The following is a 26,464-nucleotide window of genomic DNA, read 5'->3' as shown; positions in this document are numbered from 1 at the left end:
TTACCAAATAATTGTAACTCAAAATTTCAGAATATATTTTTATTGAGTGGGGTGAACTTACCTTTATCACGTTAAAGCAATGAAACAGTGGTAAGCTGTAATACAAACTTGAAGGACGCTTAAGCTTTGCCTTTTTGAGTGGAACGCGAAAGCATTATCGGGCCCCGTTCGCATTGCGTTCTCATTCGCTTCTCATGCTCGGAGACGCGAGTGCTCCGAGATCCAAGGACGCTATCGCATCTCCGGATCGTCCTGTCGCTGCTCTCAACCCAGTTCGGCTTCTCTGGCACGCATAGAAACATATAAACACCCTCTTGTTCCCAAGCCGTGCAAGTGTGCCTTGCGTGGCGTACTCAGTCGCGTGCCTGGCTCGCAACCGAAGGGTCGCTGGTTGAATAACCGTCAAAAGTTCTTCAAATATTTTAAGGCAAACATAAACATAAAACATTTGAGTCATGCGGCCACCTTGATTTCGCATTCCATTTGATGTTTTAATTCCTTTCATTCCACGCGTGATGTCACGTTTCACGGGAGCGTCGTGGGCTGTTTGAAATTGCCGCGCGAGGTCATGTGCCTGTGACGTCATGACCCTATAGACCAATCAGGATTTTCCTGTCACGCCACAGACACCGGCCCTTCTTGCGACACAAGCTCCTTAACGATACCGCGTAAGAAATACAAATTCAAAACATGTTCTCATTAAGTTTTTTTTTTTTTTTATGGAAGTAGTTTATTTTATTTAGTACAAGCTTTCCTTCCTATGCACCGAAATCACCCACAAAGAAAATTAACTTTTTATTTGATCAAAAATATCTATAGGTCAAGGTATCGTGTGCTACAAGGTTGTATTTATTTACCGCTTGAGGTTAATATAGTTTTTGTATTAAACGAAACACGACTTTGCACAGCGATCAACACAATTTCTGCTATCAAGAAACCGGAATTGATCAGTGGCTTAAAAGGGTTATAAAGGTTATAACGATCACTTGTGCTGATGTCAAATGTAAAAAAACACGTCTCAAAAATCTGCTTTTTTTTTAGTTCCCACAGACCACCTATACAATAGAGGAAGTGTTCGCCAGCGACGTGTACTGGTGTCCAATTTCAGGAACTGCTACTTATTAAAATCAGTGAATGATGGAGCTAGGGATCCTCGTAAGTGTTCCAAGCGTGGGAAATTACACGGAGGAGTGGGGGAGACCAGGAGACAATTATTATGTCAAAATAAGTATCGCTTGCCTAATATTGTCGCATTACATAACGAGACGGCAGACAGTGTGAACAGTTCTTTTCCCCTGCCTGTGTGTACTGTCCCATTTCTGGTTCAATGTTATTCTTGTATTATATAATACTCGACTAATTATTTATACAAAACGATTTTGTTGAAGCATAGAGCAGCGCAGAGCAGTGCTACAAGCTGCAGGTTTTGGTATGACAACATGTCCCAATCGAAGCGTAGCGTATTCATCTTAGAACCAGGGACCAAATCCTAAAGTGTTACCGGTTCGGTTTTGGTTGCCATTGTATATTTGAAATAGGTATATATTTCCGTTTTTTTTTTTTCATTTTTATATCTCCTTTACTCGGTTCTACAAAACAAAATTTATAAAAGATAAATGTATACTATTGCTGAGTATCAACAGTAATATTACTATTTAACTTAAAGCCATGTGTCTTTTCAGTTCAAAGTGTAAAGGATACAGAAATATGGGTGCTTCTCCTGACTGGCTACGAGTGTCTTATGCTTTTAACTAAAAGCCATTTTACTTCATATTGATTCACATTTAATTTTTTTTTAAATCAAAGAACAATCAACACAACACAAAACCACAAAAACGGTGACTTCCATAGAAATAAAAATCATCTCTACCTTTTGGTGCTGCGGCGGCCCGCCGCAGCACCTTTCGCAATTGTTTCTAAAAATGTATTTCTTCCTTCTTTACCCTTGTTAGCCTAGGAGTACCATCACTTAACCTTTTAGTTGTATAAAATACCAAAAACTACAAAAGATACGAGGAATCATTGACACCAACAACATGCCGACATCATTCCTCACCACCAAAATTACTCGGCACTTGCACTAAGAATGCCAAAATAACCCCGCTGGCACAAGGTCACTCCGTTTATTCCGGTTAGGCGTTGTCTTGTTTTGTTTGCTCTCAGCAAGTCTGACGTCGGACAGGTGCGAAGGGCGACTAGTTGGCCATAAAGTGAATCCGTACGTTTAATTGCTTATGATTGAAGCCTAAATGCAGGGATGGGCAAAATACATGCAAATATGTATCGAAATACAAAATTAAAATACTTCGTCAAAATGTATTTAATTACAAATCTAATTACATTTCCAAAAAAGCATTTAAGTACAAGATACAAATACAACCAAATGTATTTGTTCTTTTCCAAATACATTCCTCAAAATTTGCGTCAGCGACTTCAGGGCACCTGCAACGAGTTTCTGGGTATCTCATTTTAATTTTGCATCGCACACTCGGGAGTTAGTGTGCGAGGCTCTAGTAAGGTAATAGAAATATGAACACAAAAAAATGTCATCAGCTTGGACTCAATAGGTGAAAAAAGTACAGAGATTCAAGCAGCTTTTTTGTCGATTACATTTTGGTATTGACCAACAAAGAACCGAGACGACCAAGACGCGCAGCACTAGCTAGAGAATATTTTATTGTTGCAACTCGCACCAGTTACGAACATCTGGACGACCCGCGCATTTGGAATGTTACAGGCAAAACTATGGGTGGAAATCAGGCTGGAAAGCATCACAAGTTGTCACAGGCACTTATTTAGACAGTCTGCCTGTGAACGTCGATTTCGTCACTATTCTTGCCCTGTACTAGCACCGTAATCACAAAGTCACTTAGCGCTTGTGCTTGATTGAGAGACACTGCATTCGGTGCAGAATGTAGTTTTTCTCCTGCTCTGAACGGTGACAATAAATTTGAGGGATGTATTTCGCCTACAAAATTGTATTTAATTACAATTGTATTTTAAATACCCACGTTTTAGTATTCAAAGACACACGTCAAATACATCACCCAATTTGTAATTAAATACAAATGCAAAATATGCAAAGTATTTGAAATACGTATTTCAAATACTTGTATTTGAAATGCTGCCCATCCCTGCCTAGATGTATTACCCCGACAAGAGGTTTCTGATCAAAAGCGAGAAGCAGAGAACTCATGGATCGTACGCCCTTTGGCAAGCGCCTGATGCTTTGAAGTATGAGCTTATGTCAGCCAGTATGAGCATTGAAACAAGGCAAGAAAGAGCTGCCCACAGTAGTTCCCTTCTTCTGTTTGTTATCATGTGCTTCGCTCCGGTGCTCTTGTGCACTGGACCTGTAGCCTGTGAGGCTTCTTAGGTTATGTGAGAACGAAGTCGAGTGTGGCTTGCCACCGGTGCCCGCCACGACAGATGCCGTACGTCACTTCCGGTCAGCTGTAGGGCACTTCATCCTCTCAGCAGTTTAACCGAAAATGAGAGTAGCGCCAAAATACCACGCATACGTAAAAAAAAACAAAAAAAAAACAAAGAAACCAAGAGCTGTTCGTCCCTTGTTTTTCGTTGCATCTTAATGCGCAAGCTCTTTCAAATTATTTTAATCCCACTACCAATAGACCCAGTGTTATACCCTTTTATCGGTTGCATTCACGAAGAACGTCGAGTAAACAGACGAGTACGCACGCCACGTTCCTGAAAACACACATACAAAAAAAAAGTATACAATATATTTAGAGGTTACGATATTTTTAACCCCTTTCACCCCCTGAGACCTACAAAAACAAAAAAGTTTTCCACGACTCTTCATTCTTCTTCTAACGCAAGAGTGCGCGTGATGTCACAATGCTGAACTCTGGTTGGAATGATTAGTGGCTAGACCAAGGGTCACTTAATCTGCTTCTTTTTGGGTGATGCCACCCTTTGTAGTACAGGATGCCGACAACAATCACTCGCAGGAAAAATACAAAGAAATCGCAAAAAACAGAATGTCGACGTAGCACAGTCAGCAGAAAAAGCGCGCTTCAAAAAAAAAATATATATGGCTAATTGCTCGGCGCCATCACCTGTCAGCCATCGCTTGCTCACCTACTCTGAGCATGTATTGGACACGAGCGCTGACGCCAGCATTCGGCGAGGACTCGGATCCAATCACACGCTTCGTGTCCAAGCAATGGCGACCGCCAATGTTGCTTGATGGGCTTTTGAAAAGGGTCTGTTTAGTTGGATACGTGAAACGTTCTAGCATCACAAGCGTTTGGCGATCGCCGCACCTGTTGGCTGCAGCGATATGCAATCCGTGTCCCGTAATGGGAAATTCCCACTAAATTTGGCGGTGAACTGAATTGGTGTACAAGTCGCGTGACATCTAGGCCACGTGACAACCGCGCTAAATTTAAAGGGGAAATTGATATATTTTTAATAAAGTAAAGAAACCGCAAGTGCTGGGAGCCGAAACCGAGGGACTGGGGCGGAAGACGAATGCTGAGCATTGTAAACGGGTAATAGGACCACGTCAGGCAGAGATAATCTGCCTTTTGTCCTCTTACCCTTGACCTAGTGTCTAAACAAAACCGATTCAATTCAATTCAAATATGAATCTTAAAGCAGAGCGTTGCCGGAAGTCACGTGGCTGTGCAACTTTTTTTTTCTATCAACGTTTTTGCAGCTTTTCGGGTGTCGCAAAAGATGAGCATCATATATATATATATATATATATTTTTTTTTTTAAATATCGAGTGTTTGCCTTGGATGGTCCACGACTGTGATTATATTTTGTGGTTTTGTATAATTCTAAACCATAGAAAACGGCACGTGAACCAGGAGAAGAGAGTGAGCGCGACTCAAACCGGCCAGTTCTCGATCGATGGTTTTCGGGAGGAAAAAAAAAACGAATTTCGAGCCTCGAATTGTGTTCTCGCTAGTTTGGCTCTGATGTGTCATGTACCAATAAAAACCTTGGGGAGCATGAACACCCCGTCAGTGTCCCTTTAAGGTCACATGACGTCAATTTTCCCGCGAAATCTAGCAGAAAACTTAATACGGCTTCACGGAATTCGGAGCAACAATAGCTATGTGACATGAAGTATGGGACATCATTGGCCCCACTAAATTTAGCGGATAAATTAAATCAGCGTTGAGGTCACGTGATGTCAATTTTCCCGCTAAATCTAGCGGGGAAACTGATCTCGTGTAGATGCACCGTTAAATGAGGCCAAGTGACTTCGATTTCCCCGCTAAACTTAGCAGGGAAACTTAATTTGTGCAGCTCACGTAATGCCAATTTTCCCGCTATATCTAGCGTGGAAACTGAACTGGTGTATAAGCTCGGTGACACGAAGCCATGTGACGTAATTTTTCCCGCTAAAGTTAGCGAAGAAACTGAACTGGGGTTGAGGTCACGTGATGTCAATTTTCCCGTGAAATCTAGAGGGAAAACTGAATTAATGTTTAGGTACCCTGACATGTCACGTGACGTCACTTTTTCCGCTAAATGTAGCTGAGAAACGGAATATTAATTTAAGTCACGTGGCCTCAATTCTCCCGCTAAATGTAGCTGGAAAGCTTAATCGGGCCTCACTTAATCTAGCTTGACTTAATGCGAAATGCGGAACAACTAGCCAAAGAACGTTAAAAATAAAAATAAGCGTTTGGAACAAAATGAGCAGATGTCAGCACCCTAAGCAAAGCGGGCATTGGCTAGCCGCGTTCGCCTCCACTGCACCCGCCCAAAAGCGTTCTAATGCGAAAGCCGGACGCCGGCGTTCCGCGTTCTAAAGCGCCCGACGAGTGCGTGGAGACAAAGGCAGGTAGCTTTGAGTCTACCCACTAATCGCTCCAATCAGAGCTGGGCATTCTGACGCACCTAAGCGGTCTCATTTCCTCCTCTCCCTCAATTTCTCGGCACATTGTCCTAACATTGCAGGATTATAATTTGTAAATTTATACTTAAAAAGAAAAGACATAGCCCATTTTACACAATAGGACAAATTTTGTCGATATACCGGTTTCACTAAGCGTTCCAGGCATCCCAGACGACGTCATGACTAGTTTACAGGGCACAGGCTCCAGTGCACCAGATTTCTCGTGCCGTTTCGGGCTCGGTTCGCGCGGAGCTCCAGCGAGGCTGTCTCGCGCGTGCAGAAAGTCAACGATTCCTATGATGCATAGCGGCAGTGGCAGCGCAACGGAACTAACTGGGGAGATCGGTCTATTGTCTGTCCACCGATGCACTGTGTTGAAATAAACCTGTTGCCAGTAACGACGTCACTGTCTACGGCTCTGCATTACACGAGGGCGCCGACAGGAGAGCATCACGTCACGAGAGCGCGTGCCGTTAGAGCGTGCGTGCGGGAGAGCACATGTGCTTGCCTTAGAAATGATCGATATTGGAGTCTTCAAACGCATGTTTTCACGAAGTTGAATTTTAAACATGAACTGGACTCGCATTTCAAACGCTTGATGTCATTTAAATGGCTGAGTACTCGAATTAAGCTGGGCGAAGTATAGCACACTCGTGGTGAACGCAGCCGTCTGCAGTCACACCATTTATGATAATTTATTTGATTCTGATTATCTATCCTAACTCGATATATCACGGCGCAGTTGCCATCGCTGCCGGTTATAGAGTGCTATTTCTTTCAGTTGATCACTACTTCCGCTCTTGAGACAATTCTACTTGTCATTCGTTTTCCCCAGAAAAAGAAGTTCGGTCCAGTATGTCTATATGGGTGAAAAAAAAAAAAAAAAAAAAAAAACGGTTTGGCGATGAACTTTTTTTTTTGGGGGGGGGGGGGAGATTAAACAATTTAGTCTTTAGTGATAGTAAGGCTACACAAGCCTACCGTGCGTGCAGGTGGTACATCATTATCATGTTTCATTGTGGCAAACTTCGGGACAGCGTCGAATTTCGGAACACGCTAGAAATCAATCCATTCGTTACTATGGATAATGATGAGATCAAAGCTGCACTCATATCTTCTGCAACGCCGGCTGTCACCTCACAGCTCCATTGCATAATCCAATGCATAACAACTCAGTTACTGTAGACCTTTCCGAAAAGGACTTCTGCCCTGTTCTAATTTTAATGATCGTGCGTATGGCGCGTGAGTTTCTCGCTTTACGAAGCGACGAACATGGGCATGTTGGGCTCAGGAGACCGCACGCTGGGCTGAGGACGTGTGAAACATGGAATGGTGTATAGAAGGCGATTCTATTACTTGAACGTTCTGCCACGGAGAAAGGCACCGTAGTGTTGTTGTTCAGCGCCCTCGCGTCGCGCTCTACTGACACGCGCATTCGTATCGTGGCGCTCTCGTGGCGCCCTCCCTCTGTCTAGTGATAATGCATTACTTTTTTTCAGGAAGGCACTAGATTTACAGAACACTTTAAATTTATAAGTGACTAAAGGGTCAAGTATTGTAGGTGCTAATTTGCGACGTCGTCTGTGAAATTCCGTTATGACGTAGTTGATACATTCGATAAATATATTTCGTTTTATTTTAAAATCAAACTAAATCACAGTTAGTTTGATTCGATTAGCATCGATTAAAACTAAACAGTATTTTCATCTGCGTGACATTAATTCCAAATTCATTACTCTCAAAGCAAAGTTGATTGAGCAAGATCTTTAAAAAAAAGGTATTCTGCAAACTGGGTCCAAAAACATATCAAAGACTATAGAATCACACAATGAACGTTCAACTGTAGTTGAGGTTCGTATACGCGGGTTACCGCTGCCAAGTGATGCTAAAATCTAAAGTAACTCAACAATAATGTTTTTGAGTTTTTGAAAGTAACGGTAGTGGTATTTCGTTCCACTTGGAGGACGGTAATGAATATCAGTTACTCGGTCCTTTCTGACGAGCTAACAAGTAACGCTACGTCGTTACTTGTCTTCGGTAACGGGCACAACACTTCTACCGAAGCTGAATTTCCGATCAATCTGGCAGTTAAGGTTAACCTTCTGCTTGAATTTGTGACGGGAAGTACCAATCGCTGACGCCGTGCGCCCCACAAGGATTCATGGTAGTTGAGGACCCGCGTCGAAAGTTTCAAATATTTAGTTTAAACATTTGCTGAATCAATTTAATATAGTGGTAACCGGTTCATTATTACGGATATGGTTTGTGCAAACTGAAAATATTGTTTGCATTCCTGTTACGACTACCCAAATACGCTCGTTCATAAAGTGTTTTAGATTCGGTGTGCGATTACGGTTTGTGTCCCTGCATAGAATTAATGTACAGATTGTCCTCCCCTGAATTATTTACATCACTGAGTAGAAAATAAATAGGCTGTAATAGGAGTAGCCGGCATAACACCGGGCGAACGCTCTAAAAAATAGGGGGCGTATAGGGATACACCCCTTGTCCCATATGTAGATCCCCAGAACAACAATTCGACGTTTAGTCCACAGGTCGATTCGACGATACCAACTTCAAGAGCGGCTTGATAGCCGAACGATACAACATATTAATACAGCTACTGTACACATTAAAGGGATAGTGAACCGTCATTTGGATTTCAAAAAAAAAAAAAATGCTGGAGATGTAGGCGGGACGCTAAAATCCCTAGAGCACTACTAGTAAGGCGATATCTCAAATGGACGGCCGTATTTTTGGAAAAAGAAGTCGAGATTGAATCAGGCCGACGAGGCGCGTGACATGAAGATACCTCGTTTCCTCCTCTCTTCGCTTCGCTCCCTCAAGGCCGCGAGGCGGAGAAGACGCGAGGCCGTTCCCTCTCCTTCTCGGAGAAACATGACGTCAACATTCCTGCCAAATTACCTCTTTTTTTTTTTTTAAAGTACGGTCATCCGTTCGAGATATCGCTGTACGAGTGATGTTTTGGTGTTTGTAGCATCCCGTTGCACGCTTTTGCCGCGTGTTTTGGGGAATCCAGATTTCGGTTCAGCATCCCTTTAAAGGCTACAGTAAGACAATCAAGGTTTTTTTTTTTTTTTGGCCCTGCTGCAAAACCTCAATGTTTGATTTTTTTTCTAGTCTTTCAAACGCACATTAGCTATATAATGCGTTATATCCAACAGCTATCAAGCCGCTCGCAAAAGTTGGTATCGCTAGCTCGACGTCAGTGGACTGAACGTCCAAACGGAGTTTTGGGAAGTTACATATGAGACAGTGGGAGTAGCCTTGTACACCCCCTATTTCTAAGAGTGAATATATTCTTTATGCCCTGAAATACATTTCGGGACTTCATTTTCAAGTGTCTGACATTCACAGATCGCTTCATTCAGTCAATTCCATCGGTTAGTACCGGTGGCTTGAATGGAGAAGAAAAAAAAAAAAAAAACGAGGGCAGAGACGGAGGACTACAAAGAGATCACAGCCACAGTCTTGTTTTTAACCAGCGTTTTTCTTTTATATTTTCAGTTTGTGAGTTGTTTCTTAAGAATAACACGGATCCCTATCCTGGCCTGGATGAGTGCTGGTTCATGTTCCTGGCCTTTTGTGGCTATCCTGCGGTTGTCTACAGTAATACAAGTTGTTATACTGAAAGTACAGAGTAATCCCTCGTGTACACAAGAAATCTAAAGGCACCCCTCAAGAATCGCTCCAGGCCCTGAGTGATAAACTCTAAAAATAAAATGTTTAATCTATAGTTCTCACAAGTTTTATGTCAAAAATTGTTTGCATGAATTAGGGCTTGTTGTTCTAGTATTACGCAAACATTTATTAAAACGTAAATTTTATGGCAAATAAAGTTTAGCCGATATATGTTTCATGCATTTGTAGTGTGTGTACTTTCAACACCCAATGCAGAAATACCAGGAAAATCACTCCAGAATAACACCTAACATGGCCCACATTTAGCAATTCTAGGGCCCTCCTTTGAACCTAATGCGGAGAGCATGTCGTCTGCTTCCTGAGCAGGAGTTACGGTGACTTCAAAAAGACGCCGAACTCCGATTGGCTCTGAGTGAAGGATAGTAGGTAGGACTCAATGCAAGCTGCCTTGACGTCTACCCAATCTCCTGCCTTCAGAACCTTTCAGAGCTCGGCCTACTGGCGTCATAACAACCCCTGCAGAATTAGCAGACGAACTTACGCTCCGCGTACGGTTCTCCTCCAACGCGCTTGTGCCAAGGCATTTTCTTCGACTTTTCTATTACTTTCTTTATAGTTCGCCAGAAAAATTGCTGAAATGCAAGACTTCAGCGAAAATACCATGCATCAAATGAATAACGCGCAGCAAAACCTAATTCTGGCAATTGTTTTGTGATTTTGGCCCAAGGTTTCCATATTAAAACCGAACAATTAGTAATGAAGCGTGACTCGGGCACTTGTTTAGCGATTTAGGCATAAAGGAGCCAGATGACAGCTTCACTACCACGCAATGAAGCCAAACTTTGACAGTTGTTTGGTGGTCTAAGGCCCTGAGATACCCAGACACAGGCCAAAGAAGGTCAAGTTTGTCTCTACCTGGGCTTCTCCGGGATTTCGAAGGCATTAAATTCTCAAAGATGAACAAAATTTGGGCCCAATTAACTGCGCTACCTGGGACTTTGTAAAAGCACATTATAAAAAAAAATGGGGATGCGAACAAAATAAGTGTTTAGTTTTGAACAGGCACACAATCTCTCACAATTACAAGTAACATGGGCTGAAACATATATTATTGTCTTCAAGTCATTTATGATAGTTAGTTTAACGCGGTTTTACTCTCTTCATGTTACTTCACACGTTTTCACGTGATCCAACTCACTTACCAGAAAGGTAAGGTGTAATTACGTAGTATAAGACAAGGTCGTGTAATGGAGCAATGTGGTGAGTTGGACTACTTGGTATTGAGACGACATAATGAAAAACCACGCACAAAGGACGTCACTACAGGAGAGAGGTATAGAACACACAAGCGGTGACTCGCAACTGATATTCACAAGATAAAAAGGAAAGCCGCATTCATGTGATTTTGGCGATTGGGGCGTTACCGCCAGACAAATCGGCTGACGTTGACGGTATTCATTCCTTTATACTTAAAGGTTACGTCCCAATCCGGCTGAAGCCTCAATTCGGCTATTGCCTCAATTCAGCTAGAAGTTTCAATTCGGCTGGACGTTCCAGTTCGGCTACGTTCTCAATTCGGCTAGAAGTTTCAATTCGGCTGGACGCTTCAGTTTGGCTAAATCTTCAGTTCGGCTACTAGTTTCGATTCAGCTGCATGCTTCAGTTCGGCTAGATCCTTGTTTCAATTCGGCTGGACATTCCAAGTTGATCAAGCTAGGCATCCAAGCGTAAGGTGCCCCCAATTTTTTTAGAGAGACGTTAACTATATCTACATCTTGCCTTAACATTGCAACGTGCAAGCTCAGATCAATAAGAACAAGCAGTTACGAAGGCTTTGGGCACAGAAACATTTGTGTTTGTGTTGTTTGTTCTGTGGAGCTGCTGTGCAAACACCAGGTCTCTGCTTCAAAGAAATTTATTCACTTGCCCGAAGAATGGATTATAGCAGTCCAAAGATTGCTTCTTCCAGTGCTGGCCACTGTTCACGTGAAAGGCACAGGACGCCGTGGCAGCTCCTACGTCGAACTGAGTTGAAGAAAAAAAGAAGATACCTGCATCAGTTATGAGACAAAACAATATGGTAGGGGTTCAATCCAGTGATTTACATCTTCAGGAGGCTAAGGAGAATGTAACAGTATACCTGTAATTTTTTTCAAGGTCACAAATTTGCCTGAAAATTGGCTAAACACATAAGTAGCTATGACTGACCTCGTAACCAAAACCTTACATCCGCAAAAAATTGTTCGGCGACATTTAATTTTCAAATTCGGTCCTCATCATATTTTCAAAGTGAAAGTTTCTACTGGCAGTATTAAAAGTATGGAGGCTCGGGCAAGCTGGTGTTGCATACTCCTCCACAGCGCGAAAAATTCGCAACCAAGCACAGGCACACACAAAAAGAAAAGACATTCATGAAGCTCTGACTTGCAACTCAGACTTGTATTATTTCTACTCTGCCTGCGCCTGTCTTTTTAAACAATAAGATTTTTTTGTTGTTATTTTTGGTTTCATCTGGATGCAAGATAATCTAATTCTTTTTTGTAATAAATTTGGACAAGGTTTAGTGACACAGTTTTTTTCTAACCTCGAAATCTTTTCGGCTTCAATAACTTCCCTAATTAGTTGATTATTATTTTTATTTATTAAGGGGCAATGTTTTTAGTTCTGCTTGACATCTGCAATCTTGGCAATGTATGCCTTAGTGTCCAGAAGTGATTCTGTTTATGTTGTAGTTATGTTCCCCTAGTCTATGTGACATCAGTATTTGTGACGTCGGGGTGGGGAGGGGTTGGGTTTTGGCAGTAGGACTTGTTTCCAACTGATTAGAAGAATTTCGATGGCAACAAATAAAGCCTGCGGAACCCCAACAATAGCTCAGCAGCATGAAAGAAATATGTTCCATTCTGTTCTCTGATGTGGTTGTGCTAGCCATGCTCCAAACAAACAAGAGTTTCGAACGAACCATTTGGGCTTCGTAACGTGAAGAGGGGTACAGTTTCTAACATGAAGGAAGCCATTAGCCCGCAGATTTTGTGGGACGAGCGAAGGCGGCGGAACTTTCTAGATTTCACACTTCACCCCGCACAGCCATGCAGCGCAGCATGTTCCCGTGGCACCTACGGCTGTGAGTAGCAAGTATGCCAGGGAGCCTTTAAAAAGGTGGATAAAACAAAGTTTTTCAGTGATCAAATCGAGGAGACTGATAGCTTAATGTACCGACACCTGGATAAGTAACCCTGTTGTTGTTGTTGTTTACGGGTTTTATGGCGCAAGAGCTCCGACGGCCATACTGCGCCAAACTAGGTAGGATAAGTAACCCTGGTTTGCAAGTTTTGTCGTGGGAGAGTTGGTATTAACTGGGGTGCACTGGGAGTTGTAGAGGATCTAGAGTCACACCGCCATATTCAGCTCAAGAAACCTCGTCTAGGCACAGGCAACTCCTTCCGCAATCATTGAGACTATAAATTAATTAATACGCTTGTGTCTGGTTATTATTTCTGCTTCTTTTGACTTTCTGAGAATCGGGAAACTCAGCAAGCAAATTTAACATCTAAATTATTCTGAAAAACGGAAAATTTAATCAAAACAAGCTCTGAGAAACATCAAATTTTCCACAAAGGTAAACTCCAGAAAACACCCTCCAAACGCCGCAAAGGATTACGTTCTTTGCCCCTGTCTTTCTTCTCCGACATTGTTTCCCTGCTTTTATCAGTTTTGGGTTTTCTACAGTATGATCGAAAAAGGATTAATTCTGGAAAAACGGAATGCCGCTTATAGTGATCCTGCTATATGTCACGCTAGGGGTGGCCAGGCAGGCTCTGGTGCAGCTTGGTTATGATCTTCCTCGCAAAAGGGAAGTTTTGGCATCGCATATGAGGCGATACTTGCCCAAGTCTAGAGGTTACCTTGGCAAGGTTATGGAAGCATCCATGCTCACAAGTACGGTAACTGCCCAGGTCACCTTGGAAGGTCTCAGCACACGGCAGGCACCACCGTCTGTCGTAGGTATGAAGTGCTGCAGTGTCTGATGACACAAACTGCAGCAAAACAAAACATATTTTCCTGTGAAACAATATCCATAGCTGCAATCTCCGTACCAGCACACTGCATGAGTAGCTAATCTCATTGTGCATTTCTTTCTAGATTAGAAGCACAGTTTAGCCTGAAGGCGTCAGCATATTTCGGTTCCACGTATAAAGTCACGCATACAGATTTACGTCAAACAAACATATTTCGCCACGTCTGTGGCTGTGGCAGAAAATACTAAGAAAGGCGAGATAAATCTACGATTGCATGCTTAAAATGGTCAGAAATGGGAGGAAAAAGCCCCGAGACACTTTCCTCTCATTTCTCCTCCTGTGAACAGCAAGGTCGAGGGAGCCCACCAGTGGTGCAACCGGTGGTTTGTACGCGGTGCTCGAACGTGATTAATTTACGATGTTTGGATACCATAATTTCAGCCATGTTGCAATTACATCGATACCTAAAAACTGTCAAACGCTGATTGAAAAAAAAATTGTACCGGCTCATTCACGGCTTTCTTAGCTTTGGTTGCTCCCATTACGGAATAAAGGGTTTGTTCACCAAATAAACGACGCACTCCCGAGCTTCATCCAGTTTGTCACTGAAGGCTTTGTTCGTGTTCGAAGCTAGATCTTTGCTCAAAAAGCACTTCGAAATTACAAACAAATCTACAACGACTCTCAGCAACCCTCGTCTCATTGAACCGCAGCGCAGTTTTCGCCCAAAGGAGCCACAAGTAACGACTCTTGAGAACAAAATAATTATCTATAAAAGCTAGACACAATGCATGGTTCCGGCATTTGAGCACAAGGTATTTAACGTCTTTTGGAGAACGCTTCAAGAGCTTAGTATTCCAACAAGAGCATAAACGTAAAAAAATTTCAGTTTTCCTCGTATCTGCCTGAACTGGGCGGAGCCACCCGAACGACCCGACGTATGCAAGATCCAAAGCATGTGTCACAAACTGCTGTGTGCAGCACGCCGGAGCAGCCATCTTTCCGACTGTTTGCACGCTGGCTCACATTGTTTCGATGCACATGTGTCTTGCGTTTAACGTTTCGATGGCAGCCTTTCAATTCTAAGAACAAAGTGTCAAGTGCTAGCCTGGCTGTCACTAACACTGTTCACACACACAGTTGCTCAATGCGAAGTGTAAACAAGTACGCCCATGACATGCTGGAAAGGACAGCCTGGCGCCTAGGCAGTACGGCCACGCAGGTCCAATCAATGCTCACAGGATGCTGTACATAGAGTGCGCGACATTGTTAAGCACTAGACACAACAAAGAAATAAATGCACCTTGATCCTACGAGAAAACTCTGATGACACAGAGTATAGTAAGACTTGCGAAGCTTGTAACTGGGTTCATGAGCTTTTAATAACTCCCGCGACACACACCTGCACACAATGTGTCATCCGAATTTATCCATTGGATAAAGGTACATTAAATTTTTTTCCGCTGCCAAATGGAAGGGAAGGTGCGACAACACTATCCTTTTGTCTTACCCTAGCATGAACTAGCTGGTAATGGTACAATTACAAACGAGTTGCTTTCACTGGTGTCCCTCCTGCTCGAGCTCTCGTACAACCAAACCGCTATTAAACGCAGGGCGCTTGTCCGCACTTGTAGCCACTCCGGGTAGTCCATGCTAAGACGCGACAAAGCATGGCAGGAAGCATGCCACTACAGCACATCGACCGCCGGGCATGACTGGCGAGTGCAAGCGCCACGTGAGTCACATGAATGTTCCGCAATAACTGCGTGACTTAAAAGAACCCAGATGAAACGCCGTTCGTTGTGCCATTCAGTGGTGCAGGAGTAGAACATCGGGCTCCTAATCAAAAGGCTGTGGGCTCGATCCCCCTATAGGGGAGACATATCATTGATCTTCTTTCACTAGCTTTATTAAGTGAACCCTATCTTTGCTTTTTTTTCTCTGTTCTTCTCATTCGACGTGCTTCCGTGACCGACTGGGTAATCCGTGTCGATATACAACAACTGGATCGGTCGTTGCATGCTCTCAACCCTAGATATATAACACACCGTATAATAAATAAAACAAGCGTCCCGCAACGCTTACCATAGGAACCGTCACTGGCATCACTAACAGTGACAAGGTGCAACGCAACCTCGCATCGCCGGATGTAGCCCATCAAGAAAAGATTGCGAAATCTGTCAGCTGCAATCCTTTGGGAAGCAAAATGGCCTCCCTGTATGTTTCGATTGAATCGGTGCTGTGGGCGGACTCACTGTTCTATGTGTGAGCCTAGCATCTGTGTATATCTTTGCTGAGTGAGTACTCTGGGCTGCACCGGAAATTATTTTCTCGCGTCCATTGTTCTCATCAAGAAGAGCGTCACACTATCACCGTGCTCCTAGATAGCATGGATGCAGCACAGCGTTCAATGTGAACTCTTTCGCACCCCTATTGGAAAACCCCAATATGAACAGCGTATTATGGATTTTGGTAAACAATATATTTTTATTGTATTGCAATACAATATAGACAGTATATTGGAAAACATTACATTTATTGTATTGTATTACAATAAGGATTTGTTATGGGATTCCAATATCCATAATACGCTGAAAATATTGGAATCCAATACCGTATAAACCTTTATTGGATCCCCATGTGTTGTATGGGGATCCAATAAGGGTTTACGATTCCAATATACTCAGCGTATTATGGATATTGGAATCCAATATATTATATCGGCTACCAATAAAACTATATACGAGTTGGAATATCACATTCAGCGCAACATTCCTCTGCAACGCAGTCTCTTCTTGTGTGTATTTCTGAGTGATAAATTAAAAAAAAAATGTTGCTGTTGTGAAATTGTGAATAAAGAAGCAAAACGCTGGACTTATCCATACCAAATATATTTAACATATTCCTGAACTGGAGGATCTGGCATTTACTGCAAAAGAAAGTTAATTGTTTAGGACTTTCATTCAAAAACTTGATGTTTGAAAACAGAATGTGAAATCCTCACCTTAATGAAAACAGCACCTGCTAGCTGTAGCCATATAGAAACTGCAAAATAAAAATTTGTGATTAGTTCGCGACAAGTAGCAATCCTTCACCAAGCCGGATAGATTCAAAATTATGTCTGCGTTTGATTGTGGAAAAATAAGCTTCAATGCCATTGCCACAGATCATTCTGAGCTCGGTCAATTAAATATACGTATCCGCTCGTCTGGCTTCACTATTCCTGCTTCGCACCTAACTAGAGTATCTGGAATGCTCACCTTTGAGGAAAAACGAACTGGTGCTTGCTTGCTTGTAGGCCGTGGAAACTGGAAGAGAGATTTGCGGTTAGTTGCGTCCAAGTAGCAGTTACTTTGAGTAGCCACGTAAAGTACACTAAGTCTGAAAGATTCAAAATTACATGCGCGGGACATAGATATCGTCTTGTGACGTAACTGGTCACGTGTCAATGTCGCCCGCTTGTATTACAGAAAAATAAGCTTCAATGCAGGAGCTCCCAGTCGTTCTGAGCTCCGTCAATTAAAAATGCTGTACCGGTCGTATGGCTTCAGTATTCCTGCTTCGGGAATCTGGAATTCTCACCTTTGAAGAAAAGCAAACTGGGACCTGCTGGCTCTTAGGCTGTGGAAACTGCCAGAAAGATTTGCGATTAGCTGCGTCCAAGTATCAATTTCTTTGACCAGCCACCTACAACACACTAAGCCGGATAAATTCAAAATTACATGTGCGTGACATAATATGCCTCTCGTGACAAAACTGGGCACACGTTTTGTCGCCTACAGCAACACTGAAGCCAGACAGACAAGCGGTACGGCACCTTTAATTGATGGAGCTCAGAACGACTGGGGACGCTTTCACTGAAGCTTGTTTTGCTGCAATACACACGTGTATTGCAGCAAAACAAGCTTCAGTGAAAGCGTCCCCAGTCGTTTTGTCGATTAAATATGCCGTACCGCTTGTCTGGCTTCAGTATTGCTGCTTCAGAGCAATCTAGAAAATCTAGAATCCTCACGTTTGAACGAGAACGAACTGGCGCCGGCTGGCTTGTGGGCCATGGAAACTGCAAGAGAGGTTTGCGATTAGTTACGTTCAAGTAATAATTTTTTTGGGTAGCCACCTACAGCACACTCAAAATTACACGCACGGGACACAGATGCCTCATGCGACGAACTCGCTTCATCCTTGTTTTCTGTTAACTCCGCTCACCTTCACCACTCGCCTCCAATTTCTGCGCTACTTCTTTAATCTCGATTCCCTGGTTCCCAAAGGCCATGCCATGGCTTGCGCCAGTCACGGATCTGTCAGCTCTGCGACTGGCGCTATTGTGGCAAAGACGCCACAGCACCTGGCGCTTGATGTGCTCTTTCAATATTTTGAGCACGGCTCAAAACAGGTGGATGGGTGTCTGGTGTGCCCTTTGCTTGTTTGCGGATCGTTCCGAATCAGAGGGTAGGCGCTTCTGCGATCTGGGCGCATGCTCGGTATCTTACAATAGTTGAAACCGAACTCTACAGGAACCTTGAAACATAACAAACATAATGTGCACGCCAAAAGGCATAGCAAATGAAACACCCACCATCTATCTATTTTTGTTTCTTGTCCGCAAGAAGCTGTCGTATATGTAGCCTCCCTTGCTTAAGCCGTTCCTCCCTAGTGTCCCGGTTGGGTCTCGTCCTGGTGAATCGTCGGTGGAGACCTGAGGAGCGGTCAACATCAGATTAGACCTTTTTGAGACAGAACCATATACTCGCTGAGAGGAAGTACACCCAAACGAATCTCAGGCATGTCATTTATAGTGCGTTTTAAATTGAGACGCATGATGTAAAATGAGACGTCAATACTGACGCACCCCTTTTGCGAACCCAAAATTTTGAAGGCCTTGTCCCCCTCGCTAGGGGGACAAGGCACATGAATCCCGGCATGTGGATGAAATTTTTACCCCAACATCCCGACTTAATGCCCACCCCTGAATATTCGACCACCACACTTTTAGAAAAAAAAATTTTTTTTAGAAAACACCGAGTCATCTACCACCCCTACAAACGCCTGAACCAAGCATACTCGTACCGTGGCTTGTTTGCTCCGTGCCGCCCCCGACTTCATGCGGGCTGACAATGTTTTTTTTTTTTTTTTTTTCAAATGGAACCCACATTCTTAGTTTTGGTTCGTCTTGTACAAGCAGGTGGATAATTTAATAAAGCTTCCTCCCAAAGCGCTTCCGAGTCAACATTTTTGCAATGGCCAACCCCCGGGCTTTGATTTTGCGCTGCTTGATGAATGCTGAAACTCATATAGGCGGGCAATAGCTCGCCTTGAAAATACTTGCTTTTGGTGGCCGAGAACAAACTCGTGTTCCTGATTGGCAGCCACTTGCTGCCAAGAATTGCTGCACATATCCTAAAGATTAGTCTATCACAGATGCTTTGGCCAGACAGAGACACAAAAGCCTAAAACAAGACCACTATACAGACAGGAAATAGAGTGTCTGTGAGGAATGAAACAAACAACTCAGATAGGCATCAATCACTCACCTTAAAAACACTTGCCATGCGCGGCAAAAAACAAACTTCTGGCCTTGATTGGCTGGTTCTTGCAACCAAGACCTGCATGTATAAGAAAGAACCCGGTCTTAATTAAACTTGGGTCCTTTTGCAGAAGAGAGACAACAAAATACTGGTGCAAGACCACTACACATAGGAAATGTCATCCAAAAGGAATGAAACACAACGCTGATATAGGTGGGCAATAGCTCACCTAGAAAATACTTGCTCTTAGTGGCCGAGAACAAACACGTGTTCCTGATTGGCAGCCATTTGCTGCAAAGAATACCTGCAGATATCCTAAAGAACTGAGTCTTAGTCTAACACAGATGCTTTGACCTGACAGAGACACAAAAGCCTGACACAAGACCACTATAAAGACACGACATAGAGTGTCTGTGAGGAACGAAACGCACAACTCAGATAGGCGTCAATCACTCACCTTGAAAACACTTGCCATGAGCGGCAAAGAGCAAACGTCTGGCCTTGATTGGCTGGTGCTTGCCACCAAGACCTGCATGTATAAGAAAGAACCCGGTCTTAGTCAAACTTGGGTGTTTTTGCAGAAGAGAGACAACAAAATACTAATGCAAGACCACTACTGTTTCTGTTTCACCTTAGTCAAATAGTGTGGCTCATCTTGGTAAAACAATGCATATTTTCTAAAAAATGTATAATATATATTTTGCCCCATTTAGCAAAGTTTACTGCCAAGGGTACCTGCACACCAGAATAAGTCAGACTTAGCCTGTTTTTTTTTCTTTTAATGAACGACAACACAATCCTAAATGGGTGATGAAACAAAATATAAGCCTACCAAGCCAGGCTAGTTTGCCTTGATGCAAGTACAGTGCCTCGGCTGACAAATGAGGTTCTATTCTTGGTCACTTGTCATATTTGGTGGGAAAAGTAAAGTAAATGAAAATAAGGCTATCTCTCTTGCAGCCGACAGCTGTAAAGGAAATTCATATACCTCGATAAACGACCTAAAAATAAAATTGGGTGGTGGCCAAGTGGTTTATGGTGCCAAATTTCAAATTTACAGACTGTGTAGTTCTGGTTTAAGTACTCGCGGTGTATATTGTTATCCTTATTAATTATATTTAAATTGTTTTTTTTGTTTTTTTTTGAGGCACTAGCACATAATTTATACGCTAATTCACCATTAGAAGCGCTTTTAAGAATACTCCACGGCTTCCTAGTGCTCGTAATAAATTTTCAATAAGAGCTGCTTTCAATTTTTTTCTTGCTCTCGCTGCTGCTTGCTTCCTCACCCTTAAAATGCTGACAACTCGACACAAAAGTAATAAAAAAATGTGCTTCAAATGTGATGAAGATTGAGCACTTCCAAGTTGTACCCCTGCTTCATGCCCTGACCATGCCACCATACCATAGATGAGTGCAGCGACGAATGGTCCCAGGTGCTGTGGCCCGACAGTATATAGCCTTATGGTGTGGCGCGACTCATGCAGCCCCTATGCTTGATGATGGAGCCAGTGTGCGAGGTGCGACCTGCTAGAGGTGTGCAAGCCACAGCTTTACAGCCTGCAAAGGGTGGGAAGATGCCCCTCCTTTGCAGAACTTGCAATAGCTCAGCAAGAAGCTATTGCAAGCACTAGGGAGCCACAGTGTGTGAATAAAAGCACTTCTGAATGTGAATTAGTGTGTAAATTATGCGTCTATACGTTAAAGCTTAAAAAAGTATTATATATATATATATATATATATATATATATTGTCACGGGTGGTGACTAAAAAAACAATAAATAAACAGGAAGAAATAAATGTTTAATGTGGCGAACTTGTGCCAAAAATAAAAGGGTACAAAAGATAATAACAGAGCGTCGCGGGCGTCGAAGTCGGCGTAGCAGCAGAGTCGAACGCTGGGGCCTCTTATCTAGAATGAGTCACTATCTCGAAGATTCGGCGGGGAACGTTCGAGCGTAGCGCGCTTGGGGCGAGAATGAACACGCACTTTCTAGAACAACAAAAACGATAGAAGTTATGTTCGCAGCAAGAATAAACGAGAACCTTCTGCAAGTCTGCGCGCGGCATTATCCCCCCCCTTTAAAAGCGCCTCGTCCCGATGCAGCACAAGCCGAAAACAAAGCAAACAGAAATAACTGTAAACTAAAGAGTCATTTGGAACACATAAGGTCCACAGTCCTATCGAGCGTAGTACGGCTTCATGCGCACGACGTGGACGACTTCCGGTCTTGGGGGCGGCGTGATGAAGTCCGTGTTCCATCGGGCATCACCTCGTAGTTCAGATCCCCGAGTCGACGAAGCACTTTGTAGGGTCCAAAGTAGCGCTTCAGGAGTTTCTCGCTGAGACCACGGCGACGGATCGGTGTCCATACCCACACCCTCTCTCCGGGCTGGAAGTGGACGTCCCGACGACGAAGGTTGTAGCGGCCAGTGTCGACACGTTGTTGAGCCTTAATCCGGAGTCTGGCGAGCTGACGGACTTCTTCTGCCCTTTGGGCCGCCACCTGGGCGTCGTCGCTTGCGTCGACTGCCGGTTCGTGGGGTAACATAGCGTCCAGCATTGTCGTTACCTTGCGCCCATGCACCAGTTGAAAGGGTGTCACTCCGGTGGTCTCTTGTACGGCCGTGTTATAGGCAAATGTGACGTACCGCAACACCTCGTCCCATGTCTTGTGCTCCACGTCGACGTACATGGAGATCATGTCGGCGATGGTCTTTTTGAGTCTCTCCGTTAGCCCGTTGGTCTGCGGGTGGTACGCCGTGGTGCGACGATGGGTGGTGTGGCTGAGACGAAGGACTTTCTACGTCAGCTAGCTGGGCCATGAATGATGATCCACGGTCTGAGATCAGTACTTCGGGAGCGCCGTGCCGGAGGACGATGGACTCGATGAAAAACTTCGCGACTTCAACAGCCGTTCCTGATGGAAGGGCTTTGGTCTCGGCGTTCCGCGTGAGATAATCCGTTGCGACGATGATCCATCGGTTTCCTTGCGTCGACGGTGGGAAAGGTCCGAGTAAATCCATACCGATTTGCTGGAATGGGGCAGATGGCGGCGCAATACCCTACTGAAAAAAACTATATGAACCCATACGGCAAACCATATGGAATAGTATGGATCTATATGGTTCCATATGGCCAACCGTATGGCATGGTATGGATTCATACGGTTCCATATGGCTGAACCATACCGAGCCATACCATACACATATGGTTCCGTATAGACCGACACGCGGAGCGGCTCTGTTTACCAACACGGCCGGAAGGCCGCGCATGCGCGGTAGCTATGTGGGCAAAAGCAGCCCGGCTGTCCGTGTTTTCGCCATTGCGATCTAAGGCGTGCGCTCGTTGGTGACGTTGTAGGGACGCTTGTATCTTTATTTGTGCGTCGTATTTCCTCATAACGTATGTCGTATGCTATGCCCGACTATTTGAGCTCGTTGCCCGAGCCTGAACGGTAGCGGTATCGAAACAAACTGTGCGTGGACGGCGTTGCCTACGAGGATCCGTACGCCGTAAACAAGGCCTGCTGGACTTCCGACGTAAAGTTGCTGCCACGGAAGTCAATGGCTCAAGTCGTCGTTTATTTAGTTTTTTCGCCAAGCGAGTTCACGGCCGACACGGTGCAGGCGTACAAGTCTCTCGAGGTCTACGATTACATCGAGTCGGTTTCCGCACTGCCGGCGGGATCAGCAGACTGTGGGTCTGCGGAAGTGTGTGTATTCATTAATTGATTAAATACACAGAGCGTCTTCAAGTCAAGGTATGATATTTTTCATACCCTCATGACCACAAGGCATTACAACCAATAAAGGTTTGTCCGTTCTGCAGTCTTGAAAGTAACAGGTTACAAGTAACGGCGTTACCAAGAACGCGTTACTTTTTTCAGTAACGTAGTAACCTACTCGTTACGTTTTCGGCACAGTAACGGGTAACGTACTTATGTTACTATTTCAAATAACGTAGTTACGTTAGTCGTTACTACTTCCCAAGTCTTAAAGAAATTACACTTCAATTGTTTCCCTGTTTTAGGCGTCAAGCCATGTTTTTCTTTGCGTCTTTTCTCGTAAGTATTTAGGTGAAACCGTGAAAAGAGCTAAAGTAATTATATTCAGTTTCTGCATGAACATAATGTTTCTTAATATATGACCTGTATCGTCAAAACCGTAAAATGTGTTACATCATAATTTAAAAAAAGTAACGCAGAAGTAACGTGCCTTACTTTTTGTCGGTAGCGGCAACGCGTCCTTTTATTTTTAGATAACGTAGCTAAGTAACGCATACCTTTTATTTGCAAGTAACGAGTAACGTATTTCGTTACTTTTTTTTTGTAACGCCTACAACACTGCCGTTCTGTCGTCGATCACCTTCTGCTCGGTAGCACGGGCGTAGCGAGCCTCCGACGAGCGCTTGGGGGGTGCCCGGGTGCGTTGTGCGCGAACACCGTGGAAACAAAATCCGGGTGGTCTCGATCAGACAACGGTTTCCCTGCACATAAGCAAGCCTCGGGACGGAGATTGAAATGGAAGCCGCGCTTGCCTCCAAGAAAGTGTTTGCCGCACAAACGGTCGTTCACGCGAGGCGACCATTCTTTTCGATCCACGGATATTATCCACCTTCTATGCGTTTCAGAGTCTGCCGGGAACTTGTGGAAACTCACTCCGCTGCTTTTCTTGTACATTTCGGTGCAATTAACGGCAACACAGCTTCGCGGCATGCTGAAATGCTATGACGCCCATGCGAAACGTGCGCGCTTTTGCCCACACCCCCCGGCTCCGGCGCGATTGCAGCGCCGCCGCAGCTCCGTGACGTCAAGCCCGCGTGTCGGTGTATAGTTGGATATGGCTGAACCATACGAAGCCATACCATACACATATGGTTCCTTATAGTTGGATATGGCTGAACCATACGGAGCCATACCATACACATATGGTTCCGTATAGTTGGATATGACTGAACCATACCGAGCCATACCATACACATGTGGTTCCGTATGGTTGTATAGTCTAGCCCATAACAACTATATTCATTCATATGGTCGCACCAGTACCATATACTCAACCGTTTACGTTCATATGACTGCAAACAATTCCACCTTATTGTCACGCGCGTCGCCGACCAAGCGCTCGTGGCCGATTGTTTATCATCTTTAAATCCTACGCAAGGGGCTCGAGGTTTGATGCCCGGGAGCGGGCGCGCCTTCTTGTTGTTTCTGTAAATTTTGAGTTCTGGTAAATTCGAGAACCCTGTTGCTTATTTGTTGTTTGAATGTTCTATGGGCCGAACCTCCTACGCTGATTTTTTCAGGAGCCCACTTGTGTACATAAGGAGCTCCGTGTTGCGAGCCGGGGTCAGTCTCGCCCCAGCATTTGATTGGAAGTGGATATTCTGCTGGTAGCTGGCACACCAGGGAAAAGAAATGCCGGCCGTTGTCCTATATCGGTCTCGTATAAAACAAATTGTGAAAACAGCAATTCGAAGTTGTAAAGTGGCGCAGTGGTAAGGTGTCTGTTTCATAATCAGTAGAACACTGGCGACACTGGTTCAATCCTGTTACAGGTTCGGTGAAAAAAAAAAAAAAAAGATATCCTATGCAAACAAATTTTTAATTTTGATAGGACCGCTAACCGGACGATAGGTCTACGCCCTGGTGACGGACTCACAGTGAGGGAAGAAGGAACACAGACTCCTTTCTTTCCAACCACAGGATGGTTTACTGAAAATCCGATAGACATAAAACAAAACAAACAAAACTCCCGACAGCGAGGCACAACGGACCGCCCCACAGAGAAAGCGCTCAGGCGCGACTTATCATGGAAACACGGCGCTCGTTCAAAGAACATTTTCTGCAAACTCAAAGGAAGAAAAAAAAAACAATTAAAAGGGGGATAAACTATACAAAGTAATATGGGGGTGAGTGGCGCGAACCTGAGTCCGGTGAGTGAGTGATATGGGGGTGACGCGGCCTCTTGCGATGTCGACCGAACTCGGGAGGTCGATGTGCGCTTGGGTGCTGTCGGCGTGGCTCCTCGGCGCAGGCACTCACCCACGAACGCACACACACTTGGGCGCCCAAAGCAGCGCTTGGACCAGGGAGCCCAAACACATCCCGCGCTCAGCCTTCCGTCGCTACCGCAGTCCCGCCCAAACTTCGCGTTGCGTTCACCCCCCGGCCAAGTCTTCGCGCACACTCCCTTGACTCGGCTCGGAATCAAGCCGAGGTCCTCACTTTCCCAAATTCTAGCTACAGACCCCACTTTCCCTCGCCCCCCCCCCCCCCCCCAAAAAAAAAAAAAATGTTTTTCTGCAGTTGTAACAACAAAATACATAAAAAAAACAAAAAAAAAAACACGTCACACTGGCAAGCCCCGCAGTGAGCCTACCCCAGCTAACCATAAAGAGCACCCCCACTCCGACATCTGGAAGCTATTCCCAACATTCCGGGAAGCGAGTCGCCCATCGCTACCAACTCTCCGTTTCACCTTCAGACCGAGCGCAGTGGACGCCACGAGCCATCCCAGCCGATCCAGCGCCGGGAGAAAGTCGCGTGACCTGCCGGTGGGGCGGGGCGACACAGGGAGCTCAAGGTCGCATGACACTCCCTCAACGCCACATTGGCTGGGATGGCTCCTAGCGTTCCCTGTGCTCGGGCGGAAGGTGAAACGGAGCAACCTCGCGAGAAATGTCTTCGGGACGAGGGAGGGGCCCGGGGGCCATAAAACGGAAAGCGGGCGAGGCGAACGAGGCCCGAACCACCCTGCCGCTCAACGCGCGGGGCAAAGGAGCGTCCGGCGATCGGATGCGCTTCCTCGCGAGAACTCCAAAAAATAAATAAATAAATAATAATAATAATAATAATAATAATAATAATAGTCGAATTCTGTGACAAATCCCTATAACGCAGGGGTCTCCAAACTTTTTGGCCAAGGGGCCGGATTGGGAACCTCTCGCAGTCTCGAGGGATAAATCATTAAAACAATATTAATAAGCCCTGATGAGCATTTAAATAGAGGAACTCAAGTTAGAGTAAAAACGAGAAGCAATCAAGGGTGGATTAATACATATACTTTATTTCGAAATTCAGCATATAGGTAATTGTGACATACGATAAGTGTGACCCAGATAACCCACCAGGCACAAATCAAAGCGCATATGAACTCTGGAATATTCGCACAGATAAAAAAACTAACGAGAACGGTAAAACTGTGATGACAATATGCAATAGTTATCACACATGACTCATATCACAATATACACGAGAACGCAAAGGAATTTTAACGTAGTTACAGATATGAAGCAGGAGACTAAGCACGGTGACCCTGATGATGACAACATACGACTATATGCCACAAAACACTAAGCAGTATTTGAGCCGGAATG

The 26,464-nt window shown here is 44.4% G+C and overlaps 1 protein-coding gene across 1 annotated transcript in view; it reads left to right on the top strand.

The window, feature by feature from the left end:
• LOC115322752 overlaps positions 1-9,541 on the top strand; it is a 37,078-nt gene extending 27,537 nt beyond the window's left edge. The window contains exons 9-10 of the mRNA XM_040205693.1: positions 1,042-1,155; positions 9,405-9,541. Of these exons, the coding sequence (XP_040061627.1) occupies positions 1,042-1,155; positions 9,405-9,541 (251 nt within the window). The remainder of the gene's footprint in view (positions 1-1,041; positions 1,156-9,404) is intronic.
• Positions 9,542-26,464: the final 16,923 nt, after the last annotated feature.

The sequence above is a fragment of the Ixodes scapularis genome, unplaced genomic scaffold (genome assembly GCF_016920785.2).
Source record: "Ixodes scapularis isolate PalLabHiFi unplaced genomic scaffold, ASM1692078v2 PGA_scaffold6__148_contigs__length_123643588, whole genome shotgun sequence".
Taxonomy (NCBI): domain Eukaryota; kingdom Metazoa; phylum Arthropoda; class Arachnida; order Ixodida; family Ixodidae; genus Ixodes; species Ixodes scapularis.
The sequence above is the reverse complement of the archived record's forward strand: the minus strand, read 5'-3'. Positions and strand labels throughout refer to the sequence as shown.